Raw genomic sequence first — 19,178 nt, 5'->3', positions numbered from 1 at the left:
TTTTAGTCATTCGTACACTGGTCAAGACTACAGTACACAGGGAAATGTTGGGAAGGTTTCTTTAGATCAGATCGATTCGGTAAGCATCTCATCCTTTTAAATTTAAACCTTTGTCGATGGAGAAAGCACAGATTTTCTTCAACCAAAGATTATTTTGCAGGTGGGGAGATGGGAGAGAGTGTTGTTTCATTGCTTGCCAATCATTTTTAAAAGAAATCCCATGTGCTATACATATGACTTTTTTTTCATCATAGGAAGACCAAAAAATCAGAAAATTATTTGTAGTCTGATAAAAACAGAATTTAGTCAGTTTTCCAAAGGGAGAATTCTTTTTAAGTGATGACAGCTAAATAGTGTTTATTGTTTATATTTAAATACCATATACATTTAGTAAAGGAGAAATGGAAAATACTAAATATATCCATTTGCTAGGGCTGTTGTAACAAAATACCACAGTCTGGGTGCCTTAAACAACAGAAGCTTATTTTCTCACAGTTCTGGAGGTGAGAATTCCATGATGAAGGTATCAGCAAGTTTGGTTTCTCCTGAGGCCTGTCTCCTTGGCTTCTAGGTGGCTGCTCATCCCCATGTCTCTTCCTCTGCTTAGAAGGGCCCCAGTCACCTTGGACCAGGGCCCCACTCCCATGAGCTCATTTAACCTTGATTACCTCCTTACAGGTCCCAGCTCTAAATACAGCCACATTCTGAGGTCGTGGGGTTAGGACTTGGCATATAAATTTGAGGAGGATACAAAATTTATTCCATGACACGAAGGGTAGGCTCCCATCTTGTGTTGCCACCAGGTTAGTAGGCAGCTCATTTCAGCTTCACTTTGTGGCTCCATAGGAGAATGAAAGAGTGCACACTTTACTATGCTTTTACTTTATAGAATTTCTCTTTAATACATTGTAGAATTTCTGCATTACCCAAAAAAGGGAAACTGAGTCAGCCATAATTAATCTTTGTTTAGACAATTACCAAATTACTTAAAATAAATTAAAAATACACAGGTGAGGTTTTAATGCTTGGAAACAAGAGTTATAATGGTGAGTAGGGGGAGACCCTGAGCTTTTGGAGTCTGGAATGAATAGGTCATCTTCCTATGAAAAATTATAATCAATTAGAAGTTGTTACTGTGAAAGATGAAGAAGCAGCCTGGTCAGTCAAGGGAGCAAAGTGAGACCTGCCCCTGCTCACGGGCAAAGTTGAACCTGCTGAGGAGCCCGTGAGAGGTGGGAGTTAAGTCTCGGGAGGAGGATACTTGAGGAGGTCAGGGAGAACACAGTTGAGACCATAGATGAAAAAGGTTTCCTTTTTTTAAAATAAATTTATTTATTTATTTATTTATTTATTTTTGGCTGCATTGGGGTTAGTTGCTGCGGCGAGCAGAGGCTACTCTTTGTTGCGGTGCGCGGGCTTCTCATTGCGGTGGCTTCTCTTGTTGCAGAGCACAGGCTCTAGACTGCGGACTCAGTAGTTGTGGCATGCGGGCTCAGCAGATGTGGCTCGCGGGCTCTAGAGCGCAGGCTCATCAGTTGTGGCGCACAGGCTTAGTTGCTCCACGGCATGTGGGATCTTCCTGGACCAGGGCTCGAACCCATGTCCCCTGCATTGGCAGGCAGATTCTTAACCGCTCTGCCACCAGGGAAGTCCGAAAAAGGTTTTCTTTTAATTGTTAATTTCTTTAACACATTTATTTGAATTCACACTTTGAGAACCATTTCTCTTATTTTTATGTTTTCCTTTGTATTGGGGTTATTTTAAAAGTTCATCTGTGATTCACCAATTGTACTTTTGAACATTTATCCCAGGAAAATGAAATCTTAGGTTTACATGAAAACCTGTACACTCATTTGTTTGAAATAGCCCCAAACTGGATACAACCCAAATGTCCTTCAATGAGTGAATGGTTAGACAAATGGTGTTACATCCACACCATGGGCTATTGCTCAGCAATAAAAAAAAAAACGAGCTATTGATACCTGCAACAACTTAGATGAATTTTGTGGGAATGCTAAGTAAAAAGCCACTCTCAAAACATTAAACTATATGATTCTATTTGTATAACACTCTTGAAATGACAAAATTATAGAGACGGAGAATGATTAGTGGTTGCCAAGGGTTAGGGACTGGGGGGGGGCAGGGTACAGAAGATGGGAGGTTATAAAATGGAAACATGAGGGATCCTTGTGGTGGGGGATGCATGAACCTACACATGTGAAAAAATTACATAAAATTATATACACATGTACACAGAAATGAACACATGAGTGTAACAGAAAATCTAAGACTAGTGTATTGTATCAGTGTCAGTATCTTGGTTGTGATAATATACTACAGATTTGCAGGATATTACCTTTGGGGGATACCAGGTACATGACATCTCTTTGTATTATTTCTTGCAACTGCATAGGAATCTACAGTTATCTCAAAAGAAAATGTTTAATTAAAAATTATAAAAAGAAAAGAAATAGGTGAAATAAATTTTAATAATATGTTTTATTCAACGCAATATATCTAAAATGTTTTCATTTTGACATGTAATCAATATTAAAATATTAATAAGAATTAATCTGTAATCACAGTGAGACAGTAATAACTTCCTTATGGTTTTTTGTTTTTATTCCAATTAAACTGAATTTATGATTTGCAAATTCGATTGATTTTTGCAACAAATATTGTAGGGGACCTGATAAATAACAAAACACTCTTTTTTCTTGTAGCTTTCTACCAAATCCTTCCCACCTTGCATGCGTCAGCTACATAAAGCCTTGCGGGAAAATCACCATCTTCGTCATGGGGGCCGCATGCAGTACGGCCTCTTCCTGAAGGGCATTGGCCTAACCTTGGAACAGGCATTGCAGTTCTGGAAGCAGGAATTTATCAGAGGAAAGATGGATCCAGACAAGGTAATTTTGAAAAATCAGAGTAGAAACTGAAATTCTAATTTGGTCTGAAGACTAAAAGGTTTGTTTTTTGAATATGCCCTGAAATGTAGTTGAAAATTCTGTAAGTGTGTCTACAGTTTCATTTAGGTGAAAAGAAACTCACGTATTAATCTAATAGTTGCTCAACAAAAGATTGGGAAAGTGGATTCAGTTTAAAGGGTAAGATCGAAACAGCAATGTAAGATGTAAAATAATGCTTGAATGAAGAGTCGTCTTCTTGGTAGGTAAACTGCCAGTAGTTGTTATAACTGAAATTGCGTTCTGAGTTGTATTTCTGTAGGAGTGTGTGTGTGTGTGTGTGTGTGTGTGTGTGTAATATGTATAGACATATATACATACATGCACATGTAATGTTAATTTCAGGACCGAGAAATGTTGAGAACAAATAAAGTGAAAACAGCTTAGAATGCATTCTATTGTGTTATGTGGAATCTTTCACAGGGAATTTTTATTTTTATTTTTTATTTATTTTTATAAATTTATTTATTTATATATTTATTTTTGGCTGTGTTGGGTCTTCATTGCTGCACGCGGGCCCTCTCCAGTGGCGGTGAGCGGGGGCTACTCTTTGTTGTGGTGTGTGGGCTTCTCATGGCGGCGACTTCTCCCGTTGCGGAGCACAGGCTCTAGGCGTGCGGCCCTCAGCAGATGTGGCATGCGGGTGCAGCAGTTGTGGCTCTCGGGCCCCAGAGCGCAGGCTCAGCAGCTGTGGCGCACAGGCCCAGCCACTCCGCGACATGTGGGATCCTCCTGGACCAGGGCCTGAACCCGCGTCCCCTGCGTTGGCAGGCAGATTCTCAACCACTGTGCCACCAGGGAAGCCCATCACAGGGAATTTTTAGATAGACGTTTATCACTGTAAACCTGAGAACTGCCTTTAAATCTGTTCATACTTCTCAGATTCCCACTCCTATTCCTTATTTCTCTTAAGTAGGACTAGCTAATAACGTTACGGTTTCTCGTCCCTTCTATGGCTTAGCACTGTGGGATGAAGCACATTTTTTATTGTTTATTTCTTGTTTGTTTCTTCTTAGGGAAGATAAACTATAGGACAAAGAATATTTACCAAGTAAATTTTATAATGACACTTTATTATGTCTTGTATCAGTTTGCTCGGGCTGCTGTAACAAAATACCACAGACCGGGTGCCTTAGACAACAGAAATGTATGTCCTCACAGCTCTGGAGGCTGGAAGTACACCATCCAGGTGTGGGAGGATTTGGTTTCTCCGGAAGCCTCTCTCCTGGCTTCCAGCAGTTGCCTTCTTGGCTGTGTCCTCACGGGGCCTTTTCTCTGTGTGTCCACCTCTCTGGTTTCCCTTCCTCCTCTTAGAAGGACCCCAGTCCTGTTGGATTGGAGTCCCACCATTATAACCTTATTTAACCTTCATTACCTCTTTAAATGCCCTATCTCCAAATACAGTCACATTGGGAGTTAGGGCCTCAACAGATGAATTTTAGGACACAGTTCAGTCCATAACACGTCTCTAGCTTTATGCTTTTTTAAAAAGTTCAGCCTCTTTTATAATATATTATAACAATCTCTTGCAGTTTTTTGTTTTTTTAATTTTATTTATTTATTTATTTATTTATGGCTGTGTTGGGTCTTCGTTTCTGTGTGAGGGCTCTCTCTAGTTGTGGCAAGTGGGGGCCGCTCTTCATCGCGGTGCGCGGGCCTCTCACTGTCGCGGCCTCTCTTGTTGAGGAGCACAAGCTCCAGACGCGCAGGCTCAGTAGCTGTGGCTCACGGGCCTAGTTGCTCCGCGGCATGTGGGATCTTCCCAGACCAGGGCACGAACCCGTGTCCCCTGCATTGGCAGGCAGACTCTCAACCACTGCGCCACCAGGGAAGCCCAATCTCTTGCAGTTTTTACAGATTTGTTTTAAAAACTGTTATCATTGATAACTGTCCATAGAAGCTTAAATTTATCATTGAGTAGAGTTTTCTTTAAACATGATTTTGGATAATGTTTATTAAATAAGAATAAATCAAATAATTCTGGATAATGTTATATTTCTTTTATTTTAAAGGTAACATATTCTGATTATAGGAAGTATGAAAAATACAGAAAATTTTCCCGTCATTTTCTCATTCATAAATAATTACTGTCAACGTTTTAGCCTTTCTCTTTAGTCTAGATAGCTAGGTATCATTGTTTTTTCCCATTAAAAAAATTGACATTATATTATGATCATTTTCCCAGGTTGTTGAATCATTTTTGAAAATATCATTTGTGTTAGTTGCATGACAACACATCATTTGAAAGTGATATAATTTGCTTAATCATTCCCCTATTATTGAACGCTTGGTTGTGTCTATTTGACTCTGTCATAAATGTTATTGCAACCAATACCCTGAGCACATAAATCTGATTATAGTTCAGATTATGTCCTCTGTATATGTTCACCAGGGAACCAGTTTACCTGGTGAAAAACTGTAGACAGTTTTGAAGTTTTGATGCATGCTATCATGTTATGAAATGACTGGAAAGGCTTTAAATTAGGCTCTCATCAAGCTATGCAAGAACCTTGCCGTGTCACTGACATCATTATATGTTATTACTTGATAATGTTTTTTGACCTTTTTATTAAGAATTTGATGTATTAAGTAGGTAGGTGTGTTAGGGTTCTGCAGAGAAACAGAACCAATAGAATATGTGTGTGTGTGTGTGTGTGTGTGTGTGTGTACACGTGTACAAAAGGAGATGTATGGAATGGCCCGTGTGATTATGGAGGCTGAGTCACCAAACTCTGTGAGCAGCGGGCTGGAGACCCAGGAAGAAAGAGCCGGTGTTTCAGTTTGAGTCTGAAGGCAGGAAAAAATCCATGTCTGAGCTCATGGCCCTCAGGCAGGAGGAAATAACCTTAGTCGCAGGAGGGTTGGCCTTTTTGTTCCATTCAGGCCTGCAGAGGATTGGATGAGACACCCCCCCCCCACCCCCGCAATGGGGGAGGCATCTGCTCTGCTCAGTCCACCAATTCAGATGTTAACCTCGTCTAGAAACACCCTCACAGACACACCTGAAATAACGTCTGACTGGAGGTCTGGGCACCCTGATGGTCAAAAAATTAACTGTCACAGTAGATAAGTACTTATGAGCTGTGGTTTTGAAGTGAAGAGAGAGAGAAGTTGAGATAGCATTTTAGCTTGGTTTGTGCTGTAACTAAGCGGGGAAAAGAGGAGCGTGAGATACGGGAAAGCTTGATCTGGGTGCCAGGCCTTTGGCTTGTGCGTCTGTTCACTGACCGCCCTCTTTTGTGTGTATCTGGGGTGGCCTCCTATCAATGTCATCAGTATTTCGTTATTTTTAAACCTATGTGTTTGAAAATATTTTTCAAATGAGGTTTTTATTTTATTTTATAATATAAAAGTAGTTTTCTTCAAAAATTATTGTAAAAGAAAATCAATAATTTTTACCTTTCTAGATAATACATAGCAGTCTGTATTTTCATTAGCTTATTATTGATTACAGCAAATGTATTATTTTGACTAAAAGATTTTAACGTACACTTATGATTTACTGTCTGTTTAGTGTTCTGTTGTTACAGAGTCTGTTTTTGTAAATAAACATTCATATTTTTCTCAATTATATCTTCATATTTTTCCAATGAAATGTAATTTAGTATCCCTTTATGAAAATATTCTCTTCAACTTAATAATTGTACCTACTTGTTAAATGGTACATACAATTAAAAATACTCTTTAGAGGTGTAGAAAATTGATAGCTTAAAGTACTATTTATAGAGAATGGTTATGGAGGATATATTAGACATTTTTTGTAGTGCTCTAATTAAAGGACTTGATGTTGAACCCAGGAATGATTTGGCACATTCACTTCTGTTGAATAGCTTATTTCCTGACAGTGCAGGATATTTTTGAGGTGATTTAGTCAGTGTCAACTGGACGACTTCTTTACTGTGGTTTCCCAGATGACCACATGACTGATTTCTTTCTCTTTACATTCATGCCCTCGTTGTAACTTATTTGAGATACATTGCTTTGTGCATCTGAGCAAAAATTATGGGTACCTCGCCATTTCTTTTGAAGCAGCAGGAAGCAATCAGTACTTCTAGCACTTTTGAGCTGTAACTCCTCTCCCCAGCTACACTGCCTAGAACTGAACATTTCTTCTACCTAACTCCTTTCCAAAAATTAAGCTTTGTTCCTTGTAAATTGACTGCCTGAGCAGTGAATGTCTCTTTCTCTCATCTTCCTTGCTTGGTTAGTTGCAGGCATTTATTTAGTTGTTTGTTTGTTTGTTTTAAAAAAAACTTTGAATACTTTTCTCTGTAAGGTTTTACTTAATGTTGGAGGGGAATTTGTTGTCTGTATTGTAAAATAATCTAAAACTGTATGTATTAGTTTTTGTAACTGTCATCCAGAGTGTATTAAAGTAGCATGTTCCTATATACCCCTTATTAAGGTTAAGCAATTTTTGTATTATAATCTCCAAATTCTTGTTTTCTCTTATAGTCAGTTTTTGTGTGTGGTGGGGGGCTGCGATACACAGCTTGTGGGATGTGGGATCTTAGTTCCCCAACCAGGGATTGAACCTGGGCCCTTGGCAGTGAGAGTCCTAACCACTGGACCGCCAGGGAATTCCCTCTTATAGTCAGTTTTGAATAGTAATAGTGCGATTGTGGAAGCAGCTGAAGGTTCTGATGCTCACTGTTAGTTATTGTTTATTAGGAATTCGATGTACTAAGTCCCTCTGTGTATGTAAGAAGTAGCCATCTGTCTATAAAATGCTTATTCAGAGTTGTTAGTTTGGAATGGTTATTTTTCTGTTCCTTTAAAACTATTTTCAGACTAGCATACACATGCCAGTAGATGGTATTAATAACATGTAGAGGCGCCACCTTATATGGCTCCTAGTGACTTGCTACCAGGTTATGCTCTTATATTTTCAGGCACTTCTCACTACCTCATATTTATTTATTGTTTATTTGTTTATCACCTTCAATTAGAATAAAACTATAGAGAAGCAGATATCTTGTCTTTCTTGTTCACTGCTTCATGTTCAAGCACCTAGAACATACCTGACTCATAGTAGAGACTCAATAAATGTTTTTGAATGAAGTAAATAATAAGTCCCCATAAAAATAAATATACAGAAAACTAGAAAACTTGGCCCAATTTCCCCAAATTCCTTCACATAAATTAGAGCGTAGTACTATACAGTTGTTATTCCATTTATAGTGAACTTGAACCTGAATGAAACCAAGAATTTTAGTGTAACCTGAAATTTGCAATAGAAGTTATTGATTTTATAGATTAAAAGGGACTTCTCATCATTGGCTTGCCCAGGAGTCCATAAAAAGGTTAAGACATAAAAAGGTTAAGAGCCCTTAAAGTTTATCGTAGCAGAGGATAGGGCTTCTAGTTTATTGTCTGACACTTAGTTCGTTGTTCATTAATTGCAGTTTTCATTTTTTTCTGCTATATTAGGAATAAAATGCCTATATTGATCTACCTTCATTGAATTTTGTACATGTCATCTTTATAACTTATCAAATTATAGTATTTATGTTTGCATGTGTGCCTTAAGAGTGGATTCTGAGTGACTTGAATGCAGGGACTCTGATTTTTCCACTTTGGGTCTCGAGGACTTAGCACAAGACCTGGCAGCTCTTAGATGTTTGCTGGACACATGGTAAATTCTGCCAAAGTTTTAAAAAAGTGGTTTTCAGTATGAGAAAATAAATCCTTTTTGTTTCTTTTTAGATAGAGGTATATTTCTAACAAGTTATAAAATATTAATAGTCGTTTTAGTATTTTAGCCAAATTTGTTCTCCTCCATCTATTTTTCTAAATCAGAACATGGGTTGGAAAAATATACAACTATATAAGAAGTGGTAACCAGTTATTACTACTCAATGTCCAGAAATACCGTATATACTCAGTTACTAATATTTAAATAATACATTAGTCAAGTTGTGATTTTTATTAAAAATACAAAGAAATATGTGCGTGTGTGTGTGTGTAGACGAACATACATATTCCACCTAATTTGTGTCCATCACTCAGCAGACTTGCATTGAGTGTTGACCATGGACGGGTGCTGTTCTAGACGCACTATAGTAAAAGACACAGCCCTTATTTATGAGGACTTTACAGTCTCCTGGAAAAAAACAGATAAATACAAACATACAAATTCAGTAAGATAATTGTGGGATAGAGGTGGTCATGGGATTCTATAGCAGAACAGAGGAGGGAGCTGACTGAGAGAAGAGTTGCGGAGTGTGTCAGTGAGGAGGTTATATTTGCTGGGTGAAGTTAGGGAGTTCTCCAGAGAAAGAAGGGAATTCTGTGCGGAGGGGGACCTTGGATGAGCGAGTATAGCCCATCTTGTAGGTGGTGGGAACTGAACTGTGAAAGTGTACTTGTGGCAGAGATGATTCTGCAGATGTAGGCTTTTTTTTCTTTAATGTAATTACTAAGAATAGAAGGATTAATAGCTAGTAGGAAGTGGTCTTGCTACATAAATGACTGCCAACTTGGACCAGCTATGTAGGGTCATTGATAACTGTAATTTTAAAGATACATAATTTAATATCTTTGAATATTCACTAAAATTGTATAATCAATCTGAGATGCTGTGAAAGTTTACTGACAGAAAGAAAATAGTATGGACAAGGTTTCCACTTACAATCCCACTTGGTTCAAATGAATTTGGCTTCTTTAAATATGGATTTTAGATTATATGGGCCAACATTGATTTTTTAAAAGCCTTTTTGCTTTAAGATTTTAATCTATTTGGTAATAGGGTAAGTTGAGAGATAGAAGTAACCAGAACACAATTACACAACACGATGGTGAAAATGAGAGTGTCAGTGAGGTGATGTGGAGATGGGAAGTTACTAGAGGGGACCATGCTGGAGGAGGTTTGGTGAAGATCAGTCTTGAATCGGGGTTTGAAGGAAGTGATGGTGGATCCCAACCTCCTAATTCATCCCCCCCAACCCACTTTGCCCCCTTGGTGTCCATACGTTTGTTCTCTACATGTGTGTCTATTTCTGCCTTGCAAACCGGTTCATCTGTACCATTTTTCTAGATTCCACATATATGTGTTAATATATGATATTTGTTTTTCTCTTTCTGACTTACTTTACTCTGTATAACAGTCTCTAGGTTCATCCACATATCTACAAATGACCCAATTTCATTCCTTTCTGTGGCTGAGTAATATTCCATTGTATATATGTACCACATCTTCTTTATCCATTCGTCTGTCGATGGGCATTTAGGTTGCTTCATGACCTGGCTCTTGTAAATAGTGCTGCAGTGAATATTAGGGTGCATGTGTCTTTTTGAATTATGGTTTTCTCTGGGTATATGCCCAGTAGTGGGATTGCTGGGTGGTATGTTAGTTCTATTTTTAGTTTTTTAAGGAACCTCCATACTGTTCTCCCTAGTGGCTGTATCAGTTTACATTCCCACCAGCAGTGCAAGAGGGTTCCCTTTTCTCCACACTCTCTCCATCAGTTGTTGTTTGTAGATTTTCTGATGATGCCTATTCTAACTGGTGTGAGGTGTACCTCGTTGTAGTTTTGATTTACATTTCTCTAATAATTAGTGATATTGAGCATCTTTTCATGTGCCTCTTGACCATCTGTGTGTCTTCTTTGGAGAAATGTTTATGTAGGTCTTCTGCCCATTTTTAGATTGGGTTGTTTGTTTTTTTAATATTGAGCTGCATGAGCTGTGTATATATTTTGGAGGTTAATCCTTTGTCCGTTGATTTCTTTGCAAATATTTTCTCCCATTTTGAGGGTTGTCTTTTCATCTTGTTTTTAGTTTCCTTTGCTGTGCAAAAGCTTTTAAGTTTCATTAGGTCCCATTTGTTTATTTTTGTTTTTATTTCCATTACTCTAAGAGGTGGGTCAGAAAAGATCTTGCTGTGATTTATGTCAAAGAGTGCTCTTCCTGTGTTTTCTTCTAAGAGTTTTATAGTGTCCAGTCTTACATTTAAGTCTTTAATCCACTTTGAGTTTATTTTTGTGTATGGTGTTAGGGAGTGTTCTAACTTCATTATTTTACATGTAGCTGTCCAGTTTTCCGAGCCCCACTTACTGAAAAGGCTGTCTTTTCTCCATTGTATATCCTTGCCTCCTTTGTCATAGATTAGTTGACGATAGATGTGTGGGTTTATCTCAGGGCTTTCTGTCCTGTTCCATTGATCTATAACCAAGTCTTTATTTTTGTCAGCTGGTTCAGGGGTTGTTGTGATTTTTGGTGGTTGTTATTTTTCAATCTCTGTTTTCAGACTTCTTTGTGGACCTGACCTGTCAGTATATTTGAATACCATTTTTATTTCGGTGCATATTGTACTAGATGGTAAGGGATTCTAGTATTAAAACATCAGCCATTTCCAGAGAACATTCTGTTGCTATGAATGATCTTGTAGCAAACTAACTGCTTTAGGGTATACTTTACTCCCAAAATATTAGCTTCATAATGTAGGATTTTAATATTAGATTTAATTGTATTGAGTGTGAATATTTATGATATATTAAAAATTTAATAATAAAGCTTTTTCAGTGGGGGTTGGGGATATTTGAAAATTGCACTTAGGCATCAGATAGGATTCTTTGGATTTGTGAATGATTCTACAAGAGGTATTCAAAGCTTTGAATGTCTTATTCTTTAAATAATTTCTGAGATTCCTGAAATAAATGCACCTGTGCTTTATGCAAATAAAATATATTTAATGAATCATAGTACAGTTTTATGCAAGTTTTTCTTAGTTGTAATTATAATTTACGTGCCAGTCTACCTGAGAAAAAGCCTTACCCTTTTTGCAAGAGATCAAATTAATCAAACCTCTGTTGAAAGCATGAAGAAACATAGCACTAAAATATTCTTTCAGTTGGAACTTGGATATTAAATCCCTTCAGCCACTAGCTTTGTTAAGAGTTAAATTGAGCTATATAATTCTTCTCATAAATTCAAAGCACATTGTCCTCTTAATCAGATTGCTCATAGAGCTGTTGTCTGAATTGCTTTGACCTGACTCTTTTGGACGTTAAGCGCACCATAGATCATGTATGTGTGACGTAGCTGAGTTCCTGTCCCTGGTGAGGGTATACCCGAGGTCTACTACGTGTTGTTATAATTGGGTCAGGCAACGTTTAGCACTGTGAAAACGCTTATTTTTTGTCCCAGAATCCAGCTCACATCGTGACTTAGAGCAGACCGATGTCATTAAAAGTGGACTACCAAAGGATTAAGTATTTAGCTGGCAGTGTGTGCGTATATGAAGCATATTTATCACTGGGTTTTTCTTTTTAAGACCAGTGGTTCTCCCAGGACCCTGACCAGCAATATCAGCTTCAGCACCATCTGGGGATTTGTCAGAAATGCTGAGTCTCAGAATCAGACTCCGGGGCAGGTCCATAGCTGGTGGTTTCCCAAATCTCCAGGTGAAATTGATGCACACTGAAGGTTGAGAACCATCTTTTAGATGTTGCCCTTATAGAAATGTAAATGGCCATTAGCTTATCAAAATAGAGGCATTGAAAATCTTCAGCTGTTTGTTCTCCTGCCTGTTTCTGTTGCGATTTGAGTATAATGTTGTCCTTTATCAATAGTCTACACTGCATGTCAGGCTATATTTGAAGGCCCACTGCATGTCAGGTACTAGTCAGTACTAAATGAATACGTGCAGCAGAGTTCCTCGGCTGGTGCCCTGCTGCTGAATTTCCAGTACACTCGATGGTGACCCCGTGGGCCCTTCAGGGAGCTAGGCTGGGCCTGGGGTACTCAGTGTTAGTTGCCTTCAACTGTGAGTAGCTTCTTCAATTTACTCTAGAGGGCTTTACAAATATCATTTTATATGTGCTTATATGAAAAAGGTCGGAAAGAACTAATATAGAGTACAGACTTGGAGTCAGACTGAGTTCATGTTTAGTTCCACTGTATACACACTTTGGCAAATTACCTGGTATGTGTCCTAATCTATAGAAGGTGGACAGTAAGTATGTATACATCTGTGGATATATAGATATATCCCTATATATATTTGATTGATGTAGTGAGGATTCGGTAAAGACTTAGCACAGATTCTCACATGTAGTAAGCACTAGCTCTTCTTATTCTAGGACTTCCAAGGAAGGAGAGGTTCGCTTGATGCAGAGTAATCAGTAAAGGTTCCACTGGTAGAATAGAATCTGTGCTGGCTTATTAAGGCTTCATGTAACCTAGACTGGAGAGGAAGGTTAGGGGGAAAGAAGGGAACTGGGGACCAAATTCCAGCAGAGATGTTGGGTTGGACAAAAAGTTCATTCGGGTTTTTCTGTAACATCTTATGGAAAAACCCAAACGAACTTTTTGGCCAGCCCAATAGTTTGTTTCAGGAAACGTTCAAGGGATTTAGACTAATGGAGTGTATTTCAGGCTGTTCTTGGGAACTCTTAGGTTCCAGAGCAAAGGGGGCAGAAGTTTACAGGGGAGACTGAGGTGTTCGATTTCTCTCCCCACTTTAACAAGTGTATTTGTACCTTTGTTTACTTTTATATGTTCGGAGTCTGTATAACATTTCACTTAAAAGGAGGATTTTCCTACTTAAAAATGTTTACAAAATACTATCGTAGTTTATTTGTGTTGTAGAATTTAGGAAAGTAGGAGATGAGAGAAAAAAAGGAGAAAGAGGGAGATTAGTGCAAGAATAGAGTTGCTTTAAATGAACCTTGTTTTTAGTCAAGAGAAAGCCACTAGTGAGTGTTAAACAGGGGAGAATTGTTTTTTCAGAAGATAGTCTGGAAGTGGTGTGCAACCTTGAGACGGGGAGAGACCAGGTTAGGTCTTCTTGTGGTAAGATTAGGACAAAGTAGAGAAGGTGGGTTCAGGAAATGTTCAGGGAACAGTTCGCCAGACAGCCGGAGGGCCGTTGGCCTACAGGTAACAGGAAGGTGGTGGGGAGCTCTGTGAGCACAGGTCGTGGGCGGGGCTGACAGGTCTGGGATCAGAGTTAAGAGAAATGGGTCATGAGTTTGGTTTTATGTGTAAATTTGAATTGATGTCCAAGAAGAAATTCTTCTTGGTTGATTGGTTGGCTTATCTGTTCCTTCCTTCCTCTGTGATTCTTTATGGAACCCTCAGAGTGTGAAAGGTGCTGTCCTGTGAGAGGAAATGTGGAGGAGATGTGGTTTTGAGAGTCATTCAGACACAGTTGAGAGAAAAGCCTTTTGCAGGTAAATGAACTGGCAGATGGAGAGTGTAGAGGAATGTAGAGAGCAGAGGCTCAACTTTGAGGAATACCTGCCATTTGGGGTAGAAATGGAGGAGCCTGAAGTGAGAACTGAATTACCAGAAATACTGGAGAGAAGGAGAGAATAGTCTGGAGTCCTGGCACTAAGAAAGAGGCGGCTTTCAGAAGTAAGATGTTCTTGCTACTCTTAGTATAGATGGTGTTTTTAGGAAGTTACGTCTAAGAAAAGTACAGAACAGCAGACAGATTTCCTAGTCTTAATGACAGATGAGGAAATAGAGGCAACAGAAATAGAGTGTCTAGAAGCCTAAGAAGTCAGGCAGACAAGAAATGGAACTGTCAGCTGTAACAGATGCCTGTGCGGGCTGAGGTTATCTTCACGTGGGGTGGGCATGAGCAGTGGGCTCCTGGAGATGCAGGAGGAGCTGGGGATGAGCGAGGAGTGAGGCCTGAGGCAATGGGAAGGTCATTTGTGAACATATATTTATAGTGTGATTATTATATAGTGTGAATCCCCCCCTTTGAGGCTCCCTGAGAACAGGGACTGTCTGTCCTTTCCCCCTACCCCGTGCACTCAGCATTTGGCTCGGTGCCTGAAAGGTTGTAGACAGTCAATAAAATGTGTTGAATGAAGGAATGAGATGTGTAAGGAGTTGAGTGAGGATATTTTTCCGAGACCTGCAGGTTTTATGAGAGATTTTAAGTTGATAAAGAAGTGTTAGAAGGAAGCAAGTGGAGCTGGGGAGGCTCGTGCCTACTGCCCGTCTTTCCAGTAAAGGAAGTGGGAGATCACTTAGCAGAAGGATCTGGTGCTGTCAGGGCTTGAGGAAAATTGAAGAAAGTGTAGAATAACACCTTCCGGACCTGTACAAGCAAAGGAGTTCACCTATGATAAATACAGAGATTGAAAAGCTGCAGAATGAGTCCAGTTTGACCACTTACTGAGTGCCTCGCATTTGCCAGGAACCATAATTAATACTTTACACACATCCTCTTAAAACAATCCTAAGAGATGGGTGTTATTTATTATTTAGGTCTCGCTTACTGATGAGAAAACCATGCTAGACCATAAATTTGTATCGGCTAAGTCAGCACTGTTACATTGCTTTCTCTAGCAATGCTTGTGGCAGGCGAGCAGAAGCAGACAGGGCAGAAGGTAACATTTACGCAGGTTTAGGAACTGGCAACACAGGCATGCTGTCACTAAGTCCTTTCCACGTTCCTTATTTCGTTTAATCTTACAACAACACTGCGAGATAAATACCCTCCGTTTATGGAGAGTTTAACGATTTTTCTCCAGGTGGCAGAGGTGGTAGTTGAGCAGACCTGAGTTAGAACCCAGGTCTGTTTTATTCCAGACCATGTGCTTTCCCCAGCACTCTCAGGAGGAACAGGCGTGTTGTGTAGAAGGTGGGCATGTCTGACCAGCCGTGTAAACCCAAGAAGGCACAGCTTAGAATAGAGGTTTACAGTTCTGTGTCTATTCACCAGAGCTGCAATCACATATATCATCATTAAAAAGGGGGCAACAGTAACACCTACTAAAATGTCGCAAAGAAATAAGAATATGCATGAACTACTGTGTAATATATAAAGTACTAAGCCATTATTAGTTAGTAATAATTTTAAAAAATTGATAAATGGGTTAGTCTATAATCATTCATATGTTTTCTCCATGTATTTGTAAGTTAACTTGTGGACACAAACTTTAGTTTAATTGGTTATGATTTTGGCTTTTCTTTCAAAGAAAATTTTGTTTTGCTTGAATATTCACATTAGCTATATCCTAGGAAAGTAATTGGAATGTAATAAAAAGTAGTTTCTAGTAAAAGTAGTCTAATCTTTGTCACTATTGATCTTGAGTAGCAATTTAAAGGTACCCTTAGCAGTTACCAAGTCTCTAGAATGTATTTTTTAAAGTTTTATTCGATGAAATTTCTGTTATATTCTCTCTTCTCAGTATTTTAATGTATAATAAAGATGTATGCATGTTAAGGGTTTAACTCTTATCTCCATGCTTTCCATTGCATTTGGAATACGAATTCTAGATAACACAGTATAAGAATTAATATTTAAACATTGACTTGAACAGGCTGGATTTGCTTTCAAGAATTGTCAAGAGGCTAGCTAGTCAAATGTTCAATTAAATTATGTATTGTGTTAAATCTATCATTAGAATAAAATGGGTGTTATTATCCCTTCCTCCCAACACTATTCTGGTGAAAAGTAGCTTTAGTAATAAACTGCTTTTGCTGTTCTACTCCAAATGCTTTCAATTCTTAAATTATGAAAATGAGATAAAAGGTAGAAGACTTCAACTTTAATCATTCATTTATAACTGTTGTCTTCTCAGTGATACCTTATGGATTATGTTGTATTTAAATGACATTTTACCCAACATTTTAAAAGGTAGGCTAAATTTTTGTTGTTAATATGTGCAGTGCTCTTAGGAAAAAATGACAATGAGAAGGTACTAATTTAAGGTTTCACAGAGTCTATTCTGGTAGTAAATTGACTACAGATAAATTGGGTATGTGTAAACTCCAAAATGGGTCAGACTTCGGATGCTAGGGGATTTTTTTCTCCAGAAGTTTTATTAAAGTTAGGAATCTCGAGGGCTCGAAATGTGGAGAAGAATGTACACTTGGCTTTCTTCAACAACCCACTGTGTCTTTATCACCCATCGTGTTCCTATAAATCTTTCTTGATTTATTTTTTACTTGTTTTTGCTTAAAAAAAAAATTACTTGGCACCATCTTTCCAGTTAGTTTACTTCTTGGTAAAGTAGGATTTCATTTTATTTTAAAAATAACCAGATAGCTATATTGCCCCTGTAACAACATACATTTCTCTTTATAGTAAGAGACTGTGAGTTCCCAGGGTTGTGAGGACCCAGAGGATGGTTGAGCTTTAATGGTGCAGTTGTTGTATGCAGCTCAGTGAGAAGAGTAGGAATCCTAACCAGGTAAGGAACAGAGGGATGTTTACTCAAGGAGAGGTCTGCATGGTCCATGTTTTGGACTGGCAAGAATGCCATCTTTTAAGGGAAGCACCGGTTTAAGTGAGAATATAGATTCAGAGAAGAATGAGGCATCGGATGCTCAGGTTAAAAAATCTGAATGGTGAGAGTGATGTTGATGAGGCGTCTAAGAAGTAGATTGCTTTTTTGACTTAGGAGCCTTAGGATAATCTTGCCATTTTCTTTTGTACTATCCCAGATCTGCCCAAGCCAACCTGTGTTAAGACTGTTTTATTTTTCCATTTAACAAATATTTATTGAGTACCTACTTGTCCCAGAACCTCTTCTAGATTACCAGAGGTACAGCAGTGAACAAAACAGACAAAAATATCAACCCTCTGGAGTTTATATTCTGGTGAGGGGAGATACAATAAACAAAGAAGTAAATTATGTATTAGTTGGTGATAAATGCTATGGAGAAAATTTTACAGGGAGAAGACAGGGAATGTAGGGCTTCTTTTTTTGTTTTCTTTGCACTCTGCGGCATGCGGGATCTTAGTTCCCTGACCAGGGATCGAACCCATGCCCCCTGCATTGGAAGTGCAGTCTTAACCCCGCAGAGAATTCCCACAGGGAATAGAGTTTTGAATAGTAGTCAGGGAAGGTTTAAACAAAACGTGACATTTTACCCACAACTTGAGTTTTGCATAAGAGCTCTGTGTTTGGCATGGTTATTTATATCTTAGTGGGATCTGAATGAGCAAACGTCAGTCCTCACCACTTTACAATGAAGAAAACTTGAGTCAAGGAAAACTGTCCACATTCACCCAGAAATCTAGACCCTGGATCTTAGAGCCTTGGCTGTGGTGATGTGGATCTCTGTGAGCTGAGCTGCAGTGCAGCCAGTGCCAACCAGAAAGTCAGGGCTTGAGGAAAGGCCAGCAGGAGTCAATGGGGTGCCCTTAGGGACGGAGGCCTGGGCAAGCCTGGGAGAGGATGGTCACACACCCAGCCTGCAGTAAGTTCCGTGCATCTTGGGTTTCAGCCAGGGAAGCAGTGCCACACCCTTTGTTTTGGAGGGTGATGGTTTAAAAGGAGGTACCAAGCTTCGTGATCACTCTGGGACTGATTGGGGCAGACTCTCTTGCCCTCAGCCCTTTGATCCCAGTAGCCTAGTAGGATGAGTAAACAAGACTTTCATCACACCTAGCCCTGAGGATCCCGTGATTTAGTCCAGGTCCTAAACCTTGAGAGGGAGAAAGGTGAATTTCCTACTAGAATCTCAGAAGAATTGCTGCCTATCTTTTTATCCCCACTGGAAATGTTGCAGGAAATGGAACCCCTTCCAAGGCCTGAGGTGGGCTCTTGTCTAACACTCAGAAATGAATTGTCTGAGGAGACACACGTGCTGACAAAGCAAGAGATTATTGGGAAGGGGCACCTGGGCAGAGAGCAGCAGTGTAGGGGAACCCAGGAGAACTGCTCTGCCACATGACTCACAGTCTCAGGTTTTATGGTAATGGGGTTAGTTTCCGGGTTGTCTCTGGCCAGTCATCTTACTTGGCCCATATTTGGTCTGACTTAGGGTCCTTGCTGATGGCTTGTGCATCTCTCAGCCAAGATGGATTCTGGTGTGAGGGTTTCTGGGAGGTTAGCTATCTCCTCCCTCCTCTTTTTGGCCTCTCCCGAATTCTCCCAGTTACTTTTCGGTGGCAACACCATGTTCTTTATCAGGACCTCCTGTTGTGAGACAACTCAGGCAAGTGGTTATCATCGTGCCTGGCCAAGGCGGGTGGTTTCAGTCAACAGTTCCCTAACAGAAAGATACCCCAAAGAGAAATGCTTGTTGTCTACAGTATGGTCTGTGGGTTTGGGGCTGAATTAATTCTTTTAGCTACTGTATCCTTTCATTTTTCTTCACACCTTTGCACCTAAAAAGGTCTTTTTTTGCAAACTTTTGTTTCTCTTTTTCCTTTGCATTGAATAAGACTGACTGTCCCTTACACTTTGTCAGCTCTGCAGATAGATTGCAAAATGCTACCCGCACCTCTGAATTTTCACA

At 39.2% G+C, this 19,178-nt stretch overlaps 1 protein-coding gene and 2 long non-coding RNA genes across 6 annotated transcripts in view; 1 reads left to right on the top strand and 2 right to left on the bottom strand.

Annotated features, from left to right (window-relative positions):
• LOC309608005 overlaps window positions 1–19,178 on the bottom strand; it is a 702,496-nt gene that overhangs the window by 245,024 nt on the left and 438,294 nt on the right. The gene's annotated exons all lie outside the window — the stretch shown is intronic.
• LOC309608012 overlaps window positions 1–19,178 on the bottom strand; it is a 336,604-nt gene that overhangs the window by 168,480 nt on the left and 148,946 nt on the right. The window lies entirely within an intron of this gene.
• PRIM2 (DNA primase subunit 2) overlaps window positions 1–19,178 on the top strand; it is a 320,025-nt gene that overhangs the window by 192,898 nt on the left and 107,949 nt on the right. For all 4 annotated transcript variants that reach the window (XM_082347208.1, XM_082347210.1, XM_082347211.1 and 1 more), the window contains 2 exons: window positions 7–79; window positions 2,724–2,909. In XM_082347208.1, coding sequence (XP_082203334.1) covers window positions 7–79; window positions 2,724–2,909 — 259 coding nt within the window. The remainder of the gene's footprint in view (window positions 1–6; window positions 80–2,723; window positions 2,910–19,178) is intronic.

This window comes from Balaenoptera borealis (genome assembly GCF_965194805.1).
Source record: "Balaenoptera borealis genome assembly, chromosome: 12".
Lineage (NCBI taxonomy): Eukaryota > Metazoa > Chordata > Mammalia > Artiodactyla > Balaenopteridae > Balaenoptera > Balaenoptera borealis.
The sequence above is the reverse complement of the archived record's forward strand: the minus strand, read 5'-3'. Positions and strand labels throughout refer to the sequence as shown.